Raw genomic sequence first — 17257 nt, 5'->3', positions numbered from 1 at the left:
CAAACGATTTTTGATGCGTTGGAATCGTCTTTCCAAGCACTATCATCCTCATCCATCACATGTCGTGAATCCATCATGGTTTTGCCCCAAAAACACGATGGGTTCCAAAACCCCATACTTGGGTTCCAAGCCCACAAGCTACCCTTGTGGCGCTTTGTCCTTCAAACTTTGAACCCTAGGGCTTGGAGTACCTCCCAAGCTACAATATTCAACACTCCCTCTTAGCGAGGGAGGTACTTCCACGACTAGTTAGTATCTCGTCATCATCATCACTGCTCGCAACACTTGCCCAACTCTTGGCGCTCACAATTGCAGCAATCCCTGTACGGTGAACTACACCCTTCTCGTAAGTGTCAATGTCACTACCAAAAGCAAACTACTTCTTCTTCTTATCTTGTAACGTCTTCCACTCTTTCCATGCATCCTTCTTGACAGTTGTAGGAGCACCCTTGCTCACCACTGACGACGCGCTCTTCTTGGATTGCAAAATCTCCCTCTGAATCTGCACGCTCCCTCTCGAACTAGACTCCCTCTGAGTCTCTCGAACCTAGACCTTCTTAGGAAAGTGTACCTTCTTCTCAGGAACCTGTGCCTTCTCCTCTAAAGCCTGCACCTGCACCTGCACTTGCTCTTGCTTCTCTGGAACCTGCACCTGTCTCTGCTTCTTTCCATGATCCTCAAGCTTGGTAGTCAACCTGTAGAAACCATACTCTCTAACTCCGAGTACAATCCCATAGGACTTAGAGCCTATGAGCCTGAGTCTTGGCTTTCCATCTTGGAACAACACCTCGAAACCCTTCCTCTCCATCATCGAGACAGAGAGCACATTATACTTGAGTCTTGGTACAAACAGTACATCCTGGACCCGCAACATATGTCCTGTCTCCAACCTGAATGGCACCACACCCGATCCTTGGATCTCCAACTAACTCTTGTCACCCAACACCATGTGCAACTTCGAGTCCCATTCAGCTAGAGTCTCAAAAACATCATGTGACCCTGTCATATGCTTTGTCGCACCACTGTCCACATACCATCCATCCTCTTTGATAGTACTTTCTAAGAAATGAGAAATTAGTGAAAGGGCATCCTCTTCTTCTTCCATCTTTGCTTGATGGGCAATAAGGGAGGGCATGCTTCCCTTTTTTCTTCTCATCATCTCCTTTCTTCTTTGGACATTTTGACGCATAATGACCCATCTCGCCACAGTGAAAACACTTGATTTTACTCAAGTCCTTCCGCTTACCCTTCATTTTTGTTGAAAGTGCCACGTCCTCATCTACCTTCTTGGAAGGATGAAGATCCTCGTCTCGCAACTCTTCCTGAATGAAGTCGTCCCATAGTCTATTCTAATCTGGCAGCTTCTCCTTGGCAACGATTCCTTTGATGAAGGGTTTCCATTCCTCAGTGAACCCTTTCAAGGCAATCCTTACCATCTCTGCATCTGAAACTTTGACCCCGACAGCAGCAAGCTCATCTCGAACCTGAGATATCCTTGTTAGATACAAAGTTGTTCCTTCACCCTTTATCATCTTGGTGGATTTCAACTTATCCTCCAATACTAGCACCCGGTTCTCGTTCTTGTTCTGGAACAAATTCTGAAGAGCCATCCACATCTCGTGTGCATTGTTCTTCATGGACACATGAGGTATCAACGGATCCTTCACGTCGTCAAGGATAGTCAACCTAGCTTTCGTATCCAAGTCTTTCCATATTTCCAGCTCCTTAGGGTCAGATGGCTTCTTGATCTCCTTCTCAGCAAAATCCCAGATCCGATTGACCAGCAAGACTAACATGATCCTTTCTTTCCAAGTAGTGTAGTTGGACAACCCTTCCAACCTGTCTTCATACCGGAGACCAACCTGCAACTTTGACATTGTAGTGACTCCTTCACTCACAATGTGACCAACTCCCTCTCACGTTGTACTTCGTTGTGCAAACTCTGATTTACTAGCTTTCAAAGTAGCTTAAATATGCTCTGATACCATGTTGAAATTTCGTGACCTTGGGTCTAGGTTAGAGTCTTAAATCACTGACGCTACCAAACCAAGAGTCTCAACCATAAACTACTTTGCACAGCAGAAAATTCTAAAGCAGTAAATCATACATGCACAATATACACAGTTTTTAAACAAAATTGTACAATAATGTACAATCACCAATCTTCGTTATATTAATCCAAACTGATAAATACAACAGTCTATGGTTACAAGATACAATGACAAACTTGCTTCACTGCTTCTATGTCGTATCTTGTCCTGTCGGTCCGTTGCACCCATTCTGCTCAACTTCAGGAGGGCTGCCCTCTAACACTGTTGCATGTCCTTCTGCACGGTGTACTTGGGTTGATCCAATCTACTCCTCTGGGTTGGCCAATACCCGAGCTCCAATCTGCCAGGCTAGCAACAACTTTGTCCATCAAAGTGCTGCACTTTGGCACCATCCTTCACCCAACCTTCAACTGCTCTTTGTCCTTCAAGATAGCTTGTCAAGGGCTCCTTTGGGTGGTCAACTCGCTGCCCTCCAACAGCTCTATGACACCCAATCCTCCACTGCAAAATCTGCTCCTTATTGAAGTCTTCCAGACACCCTTGTCCACTCCAATACTTGGCTTCCACAGTCACATCACCAAACTGATCCAAACTGGTCAAATACCTTGACCCAACACTCCTCCAACGTTGTTGTTGCTTCACACTTGTTTATAGTACCTGCAACTCTGGTTAGGGCACAACCTTCAGCCCTTAACCCTTTACACAGTCAGCCTCCAAGCACCTTTCGGATTGTGGTTCTCCTTGGTGAGACCCTTCCACCACCACGCTGCTCCTTGATGGTTTTATAACCCTCAATGCAACACCTAGAACAGCCTCAAGTTGTTGGCTATGGCCTGCGGCCTAGCTCGACAACTTCTTGTAGCTTTTGTCTCCACAACAGACCCAAACAACACCCTCAAACAGCAACATTATTCCTCTATTCTCCGCGGCCTAGACAGCCCTTCGCGCTGGCCTTATTCCGCACTTAAGACAGTGTTATTCACACCTTAAAACAGACCTTCTCCTCCATGTTGTCACCTACAACAAATAGAGAATCCACATTACTCTTTCAAGCCTCTTTCACGTTATCTTTAGGTCTCCTTTTCCCTGTGGTTTAGCTCCACTTTTGTCTTGTAAACCCAGCCCAAGAACAACACCCAAACAACCCTATATTCCCATGTTGTTACCTACAACAATCCTGAAATCCTCACACTGTTCCTAGGGCTTCTCCACGCTGTTCTTTAGGCTTCTTTTCTCCACAGAAATTTCAGAGCTTATCTTGGAGTGTATTGCACCAAAATGGATGCTCTAAAATGACTCAATATGCTTCATATTTATACACATATGAAGGCTCAACGTCACATTTGAAGTGACACTTCTCAAGTCGGCCTACTTGACAATTAATTAATTATGTCAACTTCAAAAATTCATATCTCTCTAACGACGACTCGGATTCGAACGATTTTTGATGCGTTGGAATCGTCTTTCCGAGCAAAATATCATCCCCATCCATCACATGTTGTGAATTCATCATGGTTTTGCCCCAAAAACATGATGGGTGCCAAAACCCCATACTTGGGTTCCAAGCCCACAAGCTGCCCTTGTGGAGCTTTGTCCTCCAAACCCTGAACCCTAGGGCCTAGAGTACCTCCCAATCTACAAAATTCAACAGAGCAAGCATTTGTCATTTACTTTAAAGCACTAGTCTATATATCATTGATAATTGCTTATATATTTATGCTTATTCACAATTTGTAAATTAAGTCATATTTGATAAGTGTCTCCTTCTAATTTTAATCTCTAGAAACTCACATTTCCTTCATTAACCCTTTTTAGGCACCACCCCTTGTAGCTTAACTAGGAGAGAGATTTAACGAAAAGAGTAGGAATTAGGTGACAGCCCCTTCTCTTAGTTTGCCACCAAGATCACACCTTGTGGGGTTGAGGATTTTTCCCACACTAACCTAGGTTTGCAAACAAGGTAGCAACATATCCCATTTTGCAAAGCAGATTCTAGCCCACTATAACTATTCAAAAATGCCATTGATACCTCAGAGGAGCTTGAAGACAAACCTTTTGAATCAATGACATGATAAGATTTCATGACCTTTGACAAAGACTCTGCCTTTATAACAACAGTAACTGGCTGAAAGTGCTTTTCAAGGTGAAAAAACAATTGATAGTTCATTCTCTCTAAAGGTTTGGAAAATTGCTTCAAACATTTTCCTTGCATGAACCTGTGCCATCACAAATATCTTGGATGGCAACAAGAAAAGATAACTTTGATGTCATCCTGCTCTTAACACCAATAGCATCCATAATTGCCATGATATTTTCATCCAACATGTAATCGCTCAAATTGTACATTGGAAATGGTGAAAGGTCTAACCCACATCGTACAAACCAAGTGGAACCTAGATAGGTCACCCATTGTCACCTTAGCAACCTATCTTCACCTCTTTACGTCAGCTCTCCTTTGACTCCCCTATTAGGATCACTAGGGCTTGGTCAAGAAGAGCACAAGGCGATGCCAAATGTAGCCTTAGTGAAACATTGTTTAGGTTTTGGGGTTTTTATAAAGGAAGGAAGAAGGCGACGGAGGGACTTGAAGACTAGTGCCAATATCCTTCAAGGGCGATGTTGTCAAGGTGAACCAAGTGGCAAGATAAGATCCTCTTAAGTCAATATTGTTGGCTAAATTTCAAGGGAAGGGGTTTGGACTTGGATAGATCATAGGACTCATCCCTGCTATTAACTTAACCTCCTTGGTGGATTTCGGATTTGCTTAAGAGTAGCCTCCCTTAGAGTGGCATCTTTAGCCTTCAACTCCTATGTGTGGTATAATATGAAATCCTGAACAATTTGGAGCTCCCATTTAGAGATGGTCCACTCACTTAGATTGACCCACCTACAAGCATAGGATATCAAGCGAGGTCCTCCCCCAGTTGATTCCTTCAATGTAGTATATTAGCTCCTCAATGGTAGAAATTGTTAGCGCTAGCACACTTGCTCCACCAAGAAAAAGCCTCAACAAATTTTGCACTCAAAAGATATTTTCGTTAATCTCCAAAGATAGGAGTGCTTTCACAATCCAACCATGAATTAAAATGAGGGAAACACCTCTTTGAATTAAAATGAGGGAAACACCTCTCTTTATAAGAGGAGGCTTTAACTCCTTTACAATAAAATAATATTATTTTTTTATGAAGGACTTAGTCCTATAGATATTTTTCTATAATAAATAGAAAGAGTAAGTGGACAAAGCCACATGTACAATGAAAGTAAATCGAAGCATGCCCCACATGACGGTGAATCGCTCTAACCAACAATGTACGAAAAGGTCCATAAATCAGAACTTCAACAATGATTTATGAAAGTTTTAGAAGTGATATCGGGTTCAAGCAAGGTTGCCCACTGTCTCCTACCCTTTTTGGTTTATATATCGACAAGCTTGAGGAGTGGTTAAATTCGCAAGGGGGTGATGGTATCTATTTGTGCAAGTTTGTTATAAGGCTTCTTTTGTATGCAGACGACCTTATTCTGATTGCTAAATCGGCTCTTGGTTTGCAAGAGCACTTTACTATACCTTGAGCATTTTTGTAGAAGTGTGGGGATGCAAGTCAATATCAGCGAAACAAAAGTAGTGGTCTTCTCTAAGAAAAGAAAACATAACCAGCATAAGTTCTACTTTGAAGGCAACATTCTGGAAGAAGTTGCGGATTACAAATACCTCGGAATTGACTTCAACAAAAATCTAAGCTAGAATGGTTGTAGAAAGAAAAGAACTTTGGGGGGTTGGAAAGCATTTTATGCTTTTCAAAATAGGTGTAGAGAGACAAAGTTATGGGACTGGAAGACCACTCAGACTCTTTTTGGGCTTCTAGTGATTCTGGTGATTCTCTATGGTTGTGAACTGTGGGCTAGCAATACCTCTGACATGCAGTGGAGACAAATTGAGAAAATTCAGAAGCGTTTGATTACAAACAAATTTAAGATTAAAAGTGCAGTTTCTTATGATATCTTGTTAAGTGAAACAGGGACTGCTCCTATTCAAGCAATTGCTATGGTGCGAGTCACAAGGTATTTAAAAAAAATTGAGCAGATGGAAGAGGGTAGATGGCCTAAGGTTTTCTTTAATGATAGATTGTGCAAGAGCAAAAAAAACTTGGATGCAGCAAAATAACAAATGGTTAAGTAAATGGGGTATTTGCTTGAACGCATGTCCCATAAACAGCAAAGAGATAGAAGCTTTTGTTATGGAAAAGTTCCACAAACGTACTTGGGATAAGGAGCTAGGAAGAAAGAAAAATTACTATATTGAAGTGTTTAATCCCACTCATAATCATTAACCAAAAGCATACACAGAGGCCAATATCTCTTGGAGAGCCAAAATTCTTATTGCTCAGTTAAGGAATAATTCTCATCAACTCTGTTGTGAAACAGGGCGCTGGAAAAGGCCAAAGGAAGTGTGGGAGGAAAGGGTATGCATTTTCTGTTCTTCCGGAAAAGTGGAAACAGAAAAACATTTCATTTTAGAATGTGAGGCCTTCAAAAACAACAGGGAAAGTTATGCAGATATGCTGGCAGCTAGCTCTTGGGATAATCTATTTAGCGAGGGGTTTGTCGAGAAGCTGGAAGAATTTATTGTGAAGCTTCACAGAAAAGGGCTGAATACATCAAGCAGATGAAGAAGCAATCTGTCCCATAGGCTATCTTTAGCCTCGTGGACGTTAAAATAATTTCTTTCTTTTTTTCTTCGTGGAGATCATGCCCAACGGTCCCTGGTTTAAATTTCCCCTTTCAATATAGACCACAATCTAGTTCATTTGACCCGATCTCTGCCAAGGGCTTACTTGAACAAAGAATGCGAACGTCTAGTTTGATGATGTCCCACTCATAATAATAACCTGGTTTTTAGGCATGAACACTCGGGGCATGATTCATTTTATCTTGACGTCAGAGTTAACTGTGTGTGTCATGCAATAATAGCAAACTTTACTCCCCACCGCTACCAAGCGGATGATATTCACCATCTCATACGACAAACGCAACCCACATTGCAAACCGCTTGACCAAGGACCATCAAGTGACTACTTACTCTGTTTATTCACACAAACCAGCAATCGCAAAGAGGCTTGCCCGAGATGCTGCACTAGATAAAAGGTTTAGGAGTTGAACGTACAGCTGAGAGATTTTTCACAAGTCTCGTACGAGTCTTGATTGATGGAAGAGCAGCATATCTGGAAATATCGGCCAGAATATTGCCCTGCTCCCTTCCGCGCTCGAAACCCTTCGAAAACCCTTGACCATTGCCGCCAAGCTGTTCAAATGCGCTGATTCTACCCCAGCGACCAATCCACCGCCGTCTTGCAGATTTGATTGAAATGAATGAATAATCAAGTGGACCACGGTGTGCCTATATGACTGCCGGAATACCACAACACCTCTGAATTTTTTCTAATTGTTCTCCATTGCTTTGTACTATTAGAAGCTGCACATGATATGGTTACAAGGAAGTTAACGTTGTCTTCCAAGTTTCCAACGCCTTGAATCAACGATATTTATCTTCGATTCCCCCAAAATCATGAGACAATCACTGCCGGTGAATCAATAATTTCAGAAGGTTCAGAAACATCCCTGCCTTTTTCTTGTGAGAATAGCTGCACAGATTCTGTATCCCCTTAACTAATGCAAACAGTTCCTAGACCAATTGCTGAAGCAGTAACATCTATCTGTACACTTCATTTGGTATCACGAACCCATTGTGGAAACATCAATTTTCAGGAACTGGATCTGGAGAAATCCTTGCACAAATTCTGAAAAAACAGCCTTCAATAATAGGATTGTGCAACTCCTTGCTTAGCCTCATATTATAAGCGAAATTTTCATATGACAGCAGTTAATACGCCCTTGAATAACGCTGACAAACTCTACAGGAACTTGCCCACATCCATTACATAATGTGGTTTATCATCTGGTAGCGCAGTTGTTTATTGTGCAGCAACATGCCAAAAGGAATTTTTTTCTTTTCCCTGTGAAAGCCCACCGATGGCATTGTCAGGTAGGTCATGCAGCATCACTTCCATCATCCCGACACCTCAATTGGCTACCATTTGAAGAACCAAATCATTTTTCAAACTGTTGTACAGATTGTCCATTTGAGGAGATCCTTGGTTGCTTGGAATACCTTCAACAGCACCTAAGTCTGCTGCAAATAGTGATGAGAACCATGAAGAACAGGTCCAAACAGTGACCATATACAACAAAAATGGACCACAGAGTACCCTTACTGTTGGCCACACAACGACTTATGAAATTAACCTCATGTATGAATTCAGCACTGAAATTGTCACCCTGAATTGTGGGAAAATTTAATATAGGTACCGAACTCAACACTGAAATTGTCCAACAGAATTGTGAGAAAAATTGATATAAGTACCCCAGCTGGAAGGAGGTGTAACACGGAAATCACTGAGGTCTAGACCTGATGGAATTTAGATATCCCATTGCTCCTTGCTTTCACCAAACTTTCCTCTGGTGGGCACAGAGTTTTAAACATTTACAGATAGGTCTATTCCTTGAATATGCACAGCCAAAATACTATGATAGTGGTAACTATATGCTGGCTAGCAGCACCTACCACCCCATTATTTCACCCAACATATTTGTGGGTAACAGTTATCCCATTTTCATTTTCATCCTACTTCATATACTCCTATAACCAGACATTTTTTTAAGGCTTACCTTCCTCCATCACCTAAGACCCCAACCGCATAGCCTTAGCAATCGTATTTATGGAAGGCCCCTTGAGTCAGAGAAGAGCCAAACAAAAGAGAGGAAGAGCTACTAAGGTGAAAATGGGTAGCCTTCCTAAGTTGCACAAAACTAACACCTTGGTGATTGAGACTTTGCACTTTTGTGGTTACTAGATTTTGTTATAACAATCTTAGAGTTTCAAAAATTGCATGTCAATTGGATCCTGCCCAAGTAGTTGCAGGATGGAGCACTATCCTCCCCACAAAAATTATATTCCTATAAGTGACAAGCTGAGCTCATAATGAATATATTGTTGTAACATCTTTGAGCCCCATTGCTGACTTGGCCTTGTGCCCTAAAGAATCTAAGGTTTACCCAAAGTATCATCCTCAAGGTGAAGGGAAGTCCCTGGGGATTTTCCCTAGATAAGTTACCTGGAAATAAATATTTCTAAATAGGATTGCATTAAAGGCAATATAGAATACTTCCATGATGCAAGAGAGAAATTGAGTTAAATATTTTCAAAAAGGATGACTTAAAATCCAATAAGTAAACATCCCATCAAAAAGAAAGAGAAAATATAGAATCTAAAAGATAACCTGATACCAAATATGCATCCAATTTGACCCACATGGCCCTGGTACATGTTTCAAAATTGTGCCACACTTTTCAAACTCACGCAGCACCAAATTTGTGTCCGCTGGCGTAAATCTGTAAAATAATAAAACAAAGAAACTAAGCAGATTGCTGGGGCCAAAAAACTACTTATGAAAAATAGAATATTCAAGGGCATAATAAGTTGAGCCTTTAGTTACAAGGCACATGAGTGCAACTGCAGACAGGTCTTACTAAAAATGCATACAACAGCTGCAGAAAGTTTAAATAGCAAAAAGAGAGATCAAGTATTCGACTAGCTAAACATTACCTTTCAAGAAAATCATTTCTGTAAGTACATGAAAAAGTGACTCTTTGTATTCTACTTAATTAGAGACTAATTAAGAAATCTTCAACTGACCTAACAGCCATAACTTATTAAGTTATTGACTTTAAGTGATTAAACTATGTACTAGTTATGACCATTACACATACATGTAACATTATCATCCTTCTTTAATGTCAATGCTAGAAATAACACCAAGCTTATCTCTAAAGTGCACAAGCTTATCTGGATGAAGAGGCTTCTTTAATATATCTGTGATATGTTCATGTGTTGCACAATAAAACAGCACGGTTGAATGAAGTTCAATCATAAAAAACAGGATTCTTTGCCAACTTTAGGACACCTGATTATCACATTAAAGTGTGGCAGGATCAACCTGTATGACTTGCTAATCAGCAAGTATCCTTCTTAATCAAATTGCTTCACAAGTTTCTCTCATTCTTGCCTTACACTCCATTTTGTTTGTTTTGTGTTGCTCCGAGACTGTGCTCCATCAATTTCAGTCATTTCCTATTTTTAAAAACTTCTATTTTTAGCAGTTCCATTCATAGTACCAAGATTCAAGTATGAATATGGGTACAAATACAATTTCACATGGAAAAAAATATGTGTAATGAAAAAAATCCAATATGACGAAAATACAGAAATTGGCATCTAATAGATACAAAAATATAATTTTTTGATACGATATTAAAGCACACTAACAATATTAAAGCCAAAAAGATGCCAAACTTGGAGCTAGTAAATGAGTGAAAAAGAACACATGTTTTTGCAAAAAGGAATGGATCAACATTGCAGATTCAAAATTATTTTTTTAAAAAGATTGGAAAATTTAATAATATAAAAAAAGAGTAGCAAAGGAATTTGTCACATCCTAAGGTGAAAAATTAATTTACCGGGCAAATTATTTGATGGTCTCTTTGCTTGTGCATATGACTTTACATCCACTAGATGTGATAAATAAATCAACAAGTTGACCAATATGAACAACAAAGGACAATACCCAAATAAAAAGATAGCTTCCAAAAATCCAAAAGTGCAAGGGAGGCGTGCTAGTCATACATCATGGATATATTCCCTCACATCTCATAAAGTCTGTGGGTGGAAGTGTGGAAAATTAGAACCCAAATTACTGGCAAACCAATGCCATTTTTCCCTTATTAAAAATATTATAGTGAAATATTATAACAAACAAAAATTAACAAATATGATTACAATAATAAACATAGAACAAGTGCTATACCAGACATTTGGTACAGAGCATCAAATTTGTGATCGAACAGAGAAGCTGTTTCATGCTTCTGATTTTCAAAATAAATTTAAAAAAAAAAAAATATATATATATATATATATATTTACCTATCTGCTAAACTGTAAAGAGATGTACCTCCCAGTGAACAGAAAAAGTTCGAAATAAATTGTCTGCAAAACAAGCCCATCAGACTGTTAAAGATAATGCACAAGAGGATAAGTTGCCTCTGTTACAACATGAGTAGGCCCACCCATTTATTTGTTTTATTTGTTTGCTTAGATTAAGAATTGTCTGCAAAACAAGCCCATCAGACTGTTAAAGATAATGCACAAGAGGATAAGTTGCCTCTGTTACAACATGAGTAGGCCCACCCATTTATTTGTTTTATTTGTTTGCTTAGATTAAGAAAGAGTCAAGGCAAACGAAGGTATGATCCTCATGATGTCTGAGTAGGGGCTGGTAGATGCAAGCTTTAAAACTGCCTTGACTGTGCCATATCTGTACAACGCAAAATATTCGCTGCATAAACTCCATGTGAATTTCTGTACACAAAAGGCCAATACAGCCAAATCTTGCTACTATGGTCCTATCTATAGACTAAAGTTCATTGGTTGACCACTGATTAGTCATAAGTGAGTCATTTGCATGTAAATAATGAGTTGAGTGCTTGTTATGTAAAAAAACTAAAGAAATATGTAATTGGGGCACGATCAATGATCATGCCCATTCTCGAAAAGGTGCCCAAGGGCTTATTTAAGCCAGGGCCCTCTTTGTAAAACGACATCATTCAATCTATTATTATATATATATATATATATATATATATATATATATATATATATATTCAGAGAATATTCGAGTGTTCCACTCCATTTGATATTAGAGCGGTCGATTCTCCCTGCTATATATATATATATATATATATATATATATATTCAGAGAATATTAGAGTGTTCCACTCCATTTGGTATCAGAGCGGTTAATTCTCCCTGCAACTAAACTACTTCGTGTGCTCTCCATTCGTCCATCCTCATTCATATTGTTCTTCTGTCCTCTTTGTGCTCTCTGTGCCAATCAAACTCTGGTCGAGTTTTTTTCGCCATTTCCTATCTTATGTCATTGTTCTGTTGTTGCTCAGTTGTCCTACTTTTGTTGCATCATTTGTCGTGCTCCCCGTTTCTCGTCTCTAACATATACTTCCAACACCGCATTTTCTTCCTGTCGTCCAACTATCATAACCCTCAATCACATTTTTCTCCAGCTGTCAAAACTTGCTGCTCAATTTCTTATCCACCTCAATGTCTTCCATTCCAACCGTTCGGTCTTCCATACATGTCTCCAATCATTGTCACCCATTCCCGCACTTCCCTTGTCTCCCAATCAAGTCATTGTTCATCGTCCCTTTCTCATTCCACCGCCGATTCGCTTCCTTCACTCATTCAACCTCCCCTCCACTCCAATGCCTTGACAATCACTTGGTCGAACGTTGTTCTGCCAGGTTGTTTCCTCGACCACACCCTGCACACCATCTCCGTATTTGACCATTCCCCTACCAATTCATACCATGTCTTCCACTATCATCCGCTGATCCATTCGAGTCGTTGTCGTCCATTGACCTTTGTTACCTTAAACCCACTATTATATTCTGTCCCCACGAACAGTCACACCATTTTTTTAACTATTATACCATTCTAACTATATAGTTATATTATAGTTATAAAACTTTGTAGTTATTAAATTACATTGTTTATAATAAAAATAAAAAGCTTATTATTATTTAATTCCAATATATATATATATATATATATATATATATATTAAATTAATTAAAAAAAAAACTCATATTAAGAAAAAGATATATATATAATTAGGGTCAAGTTAAGGAAAAATGGTTATGCTAGATAAGTATACTCCAACTCATACCCGCTCAATGTCTTCATCAATGTCGATGGTCGATTTTAATAAAAGATTGATAGATCTTGAGACTAAGGTGACCAGACATGGCGAAAATATCGAGTAGCTCCAGGATATAACAAAGAGAATAGAAAATCAGCTCAAGTAGAACCATAATGAATTTAAAAAAGATCATGCAATCCTTTCAAATAAGGTGGATCTAAATCATAATCAAGCAATGGTGATGTTGACATGTATTTGTGACAAGTTTAAAATTACACCCGATCAAATAACTCAAAATAATGAAACTACTCAACATCTCAATTCTCTGGATACATCAAACTCACATGAGAACCCTGAGTCCCAAAAAGCATCGTCCATACCCCATCAACAAGAATTTTCAAAATATGCAGCTCTGGAATCAATACTCAAATATGCAAGTCGTGAATCAATACCCCTTCTTCACTCCATCAGTTGCTACATATCAACAAAGAGCAAAACTTGAGCTCTCCAAATTTGACGGTAACTAGAAGTGCAATGTTGCATGGTTCAATAAAGCAGAAGAATATTTCGAGATTTATGTTATTGACAATGACGATGAAAAGATCAAGCATGCTTCCATGCAAATAGAAGGCGAAGCATATAATTGGTATATGTGGTGGAAGAAGATGACACTTGCTATCAATTGGAAGAAATTCTGACACTTACTATCAGTTGGAAGAAATTCAAAAATGCAATCTTTAAAAAGTTCCAAGGTGTCAAGGAAGAAGAGTTCTTCTCAACACTCACCAAACTGCAACAAAAATATGTGGACGAATACACTCGAGAATGGGAAACTTTAGCTACATGAGTACCTGGATTATCAAAAACTCGTCTCATTCAGTCATACATCACGGGACTTAAACCCCATCTCCAGGCTGAGCTTGAGCTTCATGACATCACTTCTATAGAAGTAGCAAGACAGAAGGCAAAAGTTGTTGAAAAGAAGCACGAAAAGATGCAGTGGCCAAAAGTTGAAAGAGTATATTCGAGACAAAGATTTCCCCAAACTGCGAACACAGATAATACAAAATATGTTCCACCACATCTCCGTGAAGGAGAAAAACTAACTTGGAAATTCAAAGAATGAAAGAAGGCAAGTGTAAACGTTGTGGCGAAAAATGGGACCCTAAACATAGATGTGCTAAGGGAAAAGAAACCAAGAACCTGTATAAGTGTGAAACCACTAATGATTCAGACAGTGAAGAATCAGACGTAGAAGAAATCGAAGATTCTCCACAATTTTCTCCAGAACCAGATAGTGAGAACATTCTGCAAGTGTCATTATCAGCCATGAACTATATATCACATCCCCATACATTAAAGTTAAAAGGTCATATAAAAAAAATCAATGTAGTGGTTCTAATTGATACCGATAGCACCCACAAATTTTTAGACTCAACTATGGCGAAAAGGATCAACATTTTCACATTTCCTATGCCCAACATGAAGGTTATGGTCGCTAATGGTAAGAAAATTGAAAAAGAAGGGAAATGCCATAAAGTCAAATTACAGATTCAAGACTATAATCTAGAATCTTCATTCTACATTGTACCATTAGGAGGAGTTGATGTGGTCCTAGGGATCCAATGGCTACAAATCCTAGGCACTTACTCTGCCAATCATCAAAAGCAATTTATAAAATTTAAATGGAAAGGGCAGAAATACAAGTTATATGGGTTCCAACCACCTAAGAATCAAATTGTATCATCATCCCAGATGATGAAAATGATTCGGAAGGGAGCACCAGCTTATTTAGTGCAGTGTCATCAATTAGAAATGCTAACTTCAAATATGATTAACAAAGAGTCCCCTGAAGTTCAAGAACTAATTCAAAAGCACGAGAAGGTGTTCCAAGACCTTCCAATGAAATTGCCTCCTAAAAGAGAAATCGAACATACAATCAAAGTCAAATCAGGATCAAATCCCATCAACATCAAACCATATCGATATCCACATCATCAAAAAACCGAAATTGAGAGGTTAGTCCAAGATCTTTTAAAATGTGGCATTATCACAAAAAGTAGAAGTCCATATGCTGCTCTAGTTGTATTAGTTCGAAAAAAAGATGGATCGTTTACGTTATGCATAGATTACCGAGGGCTAAACAAGATAACGATTAAGAACAAGTTTCCAATTTCGTTTATCGATGAAATGCTGGATGAACTACACAGAGCTAAATACTTCTCAAAATTAGATTTGAGATCAGGGTACTACCAAATAAGGATAAGGTTGGAAGACATAGCAAAAATTGTGTTCCGTACACATGAAGGTCACTATGAGTTTAAGGTAATGCCTTTTGGTCTAACTAATGCTCCAACAACATTCCAAGCCACCATGAATGAGATATTTCGTCCATATCTAAGGAGTTTGTGTTAGTGTTCTTTGATGATATTCTAATTTATAGTAAAACATGGAAGGAGCATCTACAACATTTAGAGCAAGTTCTCATTGTATTAGAAGAGCATCAATTTTATGCCAAGAAATCCAAGTGCACTTTCGTGAAAGAGGAAGTAGAGTATCTCAGACATATAATATCCAAGGAAGGAGTAAAAGTAGATCCTAGTAAAATCAAGGCTATAAGAGAGTGGCCCAAACCAATTAACATATCCAAGTTAAGGGGTTTCTTAGGGTTAACTGGATACTATCAAAGGTTTATTAAATACTATGCCCATGTAACTACTCCTCTGACAAACCTTCTAAAGAAAATTCATTTTGTTGGGATGAGGAAGCAGAAAAGTGTTTCGAAGACTTAAAAGAAATTATGTCTAAAGCACCTGTATTAGTAACTCCTGATTTTTCAAAACCATTTATAATCAAATGTGATGCTTCAGGTTTTGGTATAGGAGCAATATTGATGCAAGATGGTCATTCAATAGCTTTCAAAAACAGGAAGCTCAATAAGAGGGAACGTCTTAAGTCTACAAACAACAAAGAAATGCTTGCTATTATGCACGCACTAGCCAAGTGGAGGCAATATCTTTTGGGAAGTAAGTTCTCCATACGAACAGACCATAACAGTCTCCAATACCTCCTCCAACAAAAAATGCTCTCGAAAGAACAACAAAAGTGGATAAAAAAATTTGTTGCTTTTGACATGGAGATATTACATAAAAGGGGAAGGACAATCTAGTGGTAGATGCTCTTTCTAGAAATGATGAAGAAACATCCTTGTTTGCAGTCTCGTTTATAATCCTAGAATGGCTTAATGAAATCTGTGGTGAATATGCAAAAGACCCATAAACATGTTCTATAATCAATAATCCTACTCAAAATCCAAAATTTGAATGGAAGAACAATATTTTGTGGTATAAAGGGAGAATTTACCTAAGCCCTAACTCTAAATTTAAGTCCAAGGTCCTCAAGGAATCCCATGACTCGTTTTCAGCAAGACATGTAGGGTTCTTTAAAACCTACTATAATGCACGTCAGTGTTTTTTATCGAAAATAATGATTAATGACATTCAAAAGTATGTAGCAAAATGTGATCAGTGCCACGGGAATAAAAGTGAAAGTGAAAGTGTTAAGCCTAGCCTACTCCATCCCTTGAACATTCCTAATCAAAAATGGGAAGAAATATCGATGGATTTTAATGAAGGATTGCTCATGTCAGACAGAAAAGATAAAATTCTTGTAGTAGTAGACAAACTCACAATGTATCCACACTTCATAGGAATGAGAAATCAAATTCAGCAAAAGAGATCCCCGAGATATTTTGCAAGAATGTCTACAAATTACATGGATTTCCTAAGGTCATTGTTAGTGATAGAGATGACAAGTTTAAAGGGAATTTTTGGAAGGAGCTTTTCAAACATATTGGAACATACCTCAACATGAGTTATGCATATCACCCTAAAACAGATGGTCAAACAGAGGTTGTCAATAAGTGCTTAGAAGCTTACCTTCGTTGTTATGCAGCGGACAAACAAAATAAGTGGGCTCAGTGGTTGCACCTCGTTCACTGGTGTTACAATTCAACATATCATACTTCCGCAAAAATGACCCCATTTCAAGCTTTGTACAACTATGAACCTCCTAAATGGAAAGACTTGGCTTTCACCGAAACTAGAGTTTCAGCAGTTAAAGACTAGTTGGAAGAGACCCAGAAAATCCTTCAAGCATTGAAAGAAAATCTAAGTATTGCAAGGAATCGCATGAAACAACATGTTGGCCAGCATAGATCGGAAAGAGAATTTGAAGTTGGAGTGTGGCTATTTGTTAAGCTTCAACCTTACAAACAATTATCCTTAAAGCAGAAGGGTAAAAACAAGTTGGCACCGCAATTCTATGGACCGTACCAAATCAACATAAAGATCAACAAAGTGTTGATTTGGGATAGCATCAGAT

At 38.7% G+C, this 17257-nt stretch overlaps 1 protein-coding gene across 1 annotated transcript in view; it reads right to left on the bottom strand.

Annotated features, from left to right (window-relative positions):
* Positions 1-17257, bottom strand: part of LOC149145504 (nuclear pore complex protein NUP35-like) — a 100681-nt gene that overhangs the window by 40174 nt on the left and 43250 nt on the right. The window contains exon 2 of the mRNA XM_089447859.1: positions 9386-9497. Within this exon, the coding sequence (XP_089303985.1) occupies positions 9386-9497 (112 nt within the window). The remainder of the gene's footprint in view (positions 1-9385; positions 9498-17257) is intronic.

The sequence above is a fragment of the Pinus tabuliformis genome, chromosome X (genome assembly GCF_031772625.1).
Source record: "Pinus tabuliformis cultivar Carrire ecotype Pingquan chromosome X, CPIR1, whole genome shotgun sequence".
Taxonomy (NCBI): Eukaryota; Viridiplantae; Streptophyta; class Pinopsida; order Pinales; family Pinaceae; genus Pinus; species Pinus tabuliformis.
This window is presented reverse-complemented; position numbering and strand designations above follow the sequence as displayed.